Source organism: Eimeria mitis, genomic scaffold, assembly GCF_000499745.2.
Source record: "Eimeria mitis Houghton genomic scaffold, Emh_scaff4026, whole genome shotgun sequence".
NCBI classification, from domain to species: Eukaryota; Apicomplexa; class Conoidasida; order Eucoccidiorida; family Eimeriidae; genus Eimeria; species Eimeria mitis.
The window spans coordinates 1,182-1,848 of NW_013572360.1; the positions used below are offsets into that span (position 1 = coordinate 1,182).

At 58.6% G+C, this 667-nt stretch overlaps 1 protein-coding gene across 1 annotated transcript in view; it reads right to left on the reverse strand.

Moving 5' to 3' along the window:
* The window catches only part of EMH_0071710 (uncharacterized protein), a gene marked incomplete at both ends in the record, with an annotated part of 1,232 nt that overhangs the window by 116 nt on the left and 449 nt on the right, over positions 1-667 (reverse strand). The window contains 2 exons of the mRNA XM_013499133.1: positions 1-362; positions 578-664. Of these exons, the coding sequence (XP_013354587.1) occupies positions 1-362; positions 578-664 (449 nt within the window). The remainder of the gene's footprint in view (positions 363-577; positions 665-667) is intronic.

Below are 667 nucleotides of genomic sequence, written 5' to 3' on the forward strand. Positions count from 1 at the left end.
CAGGTATGGCGAGGCCTCTGCGCGTTTCCGCGGCTGTGTGGAGTTGATACACAAGGAACTCGTGGTAATATATGTTTGCTGCTGCTGCTGCTGCTGTTGCTGCTGCTGCTGCTGCTGCTGCAGTTGCTGCTGCTGCTGTAGTTGTTGCTGCAGTTGCTGCTGCTGCTGTAGGTGCTGCTGCTGCTGTAGTTGTTGCTGCGGCTGCTGCTGTAGTTGCTGCTGCAGTTGCTGCTACTGCTGCAGTTGTTGGTGCTGTCTCTCTTGCTGCGCTGCTTCTGCTGTTGCTGCTGCTACCGTTGCTGCTGCTGCTGTTGCTGCTGCTGTTGCTGCTGCTGCAGGCAGAGCCGGAGGAGGCGTCGTGGCTGCATGCACAAGGTAGGCAGTTAGGCTGCTGCTGCAGCAGCAGCTATAACAACCGCTGCTGCTGCTGCTGCTGCTGCAGCAGCAGCAGCAGCAGCAGCAAAAACAACCGCCAGTGCAGCTCTTGCTGCAGCTGAAGTAGCAGCAGCTATCGGTGGTTTGGGTGCTGCTGCAGCAACAGCAGCTGCTGCAGCAGCAGCAACCGCTGCTGCTGTACGAGTTGCTGCTGCGCTCATTGCTGCTTCTATAACCCTCTTGCTGCTGTTGCTGCTGCTGCTGCTGCTGCTGCTGCTGCTGCTGCTGCTGC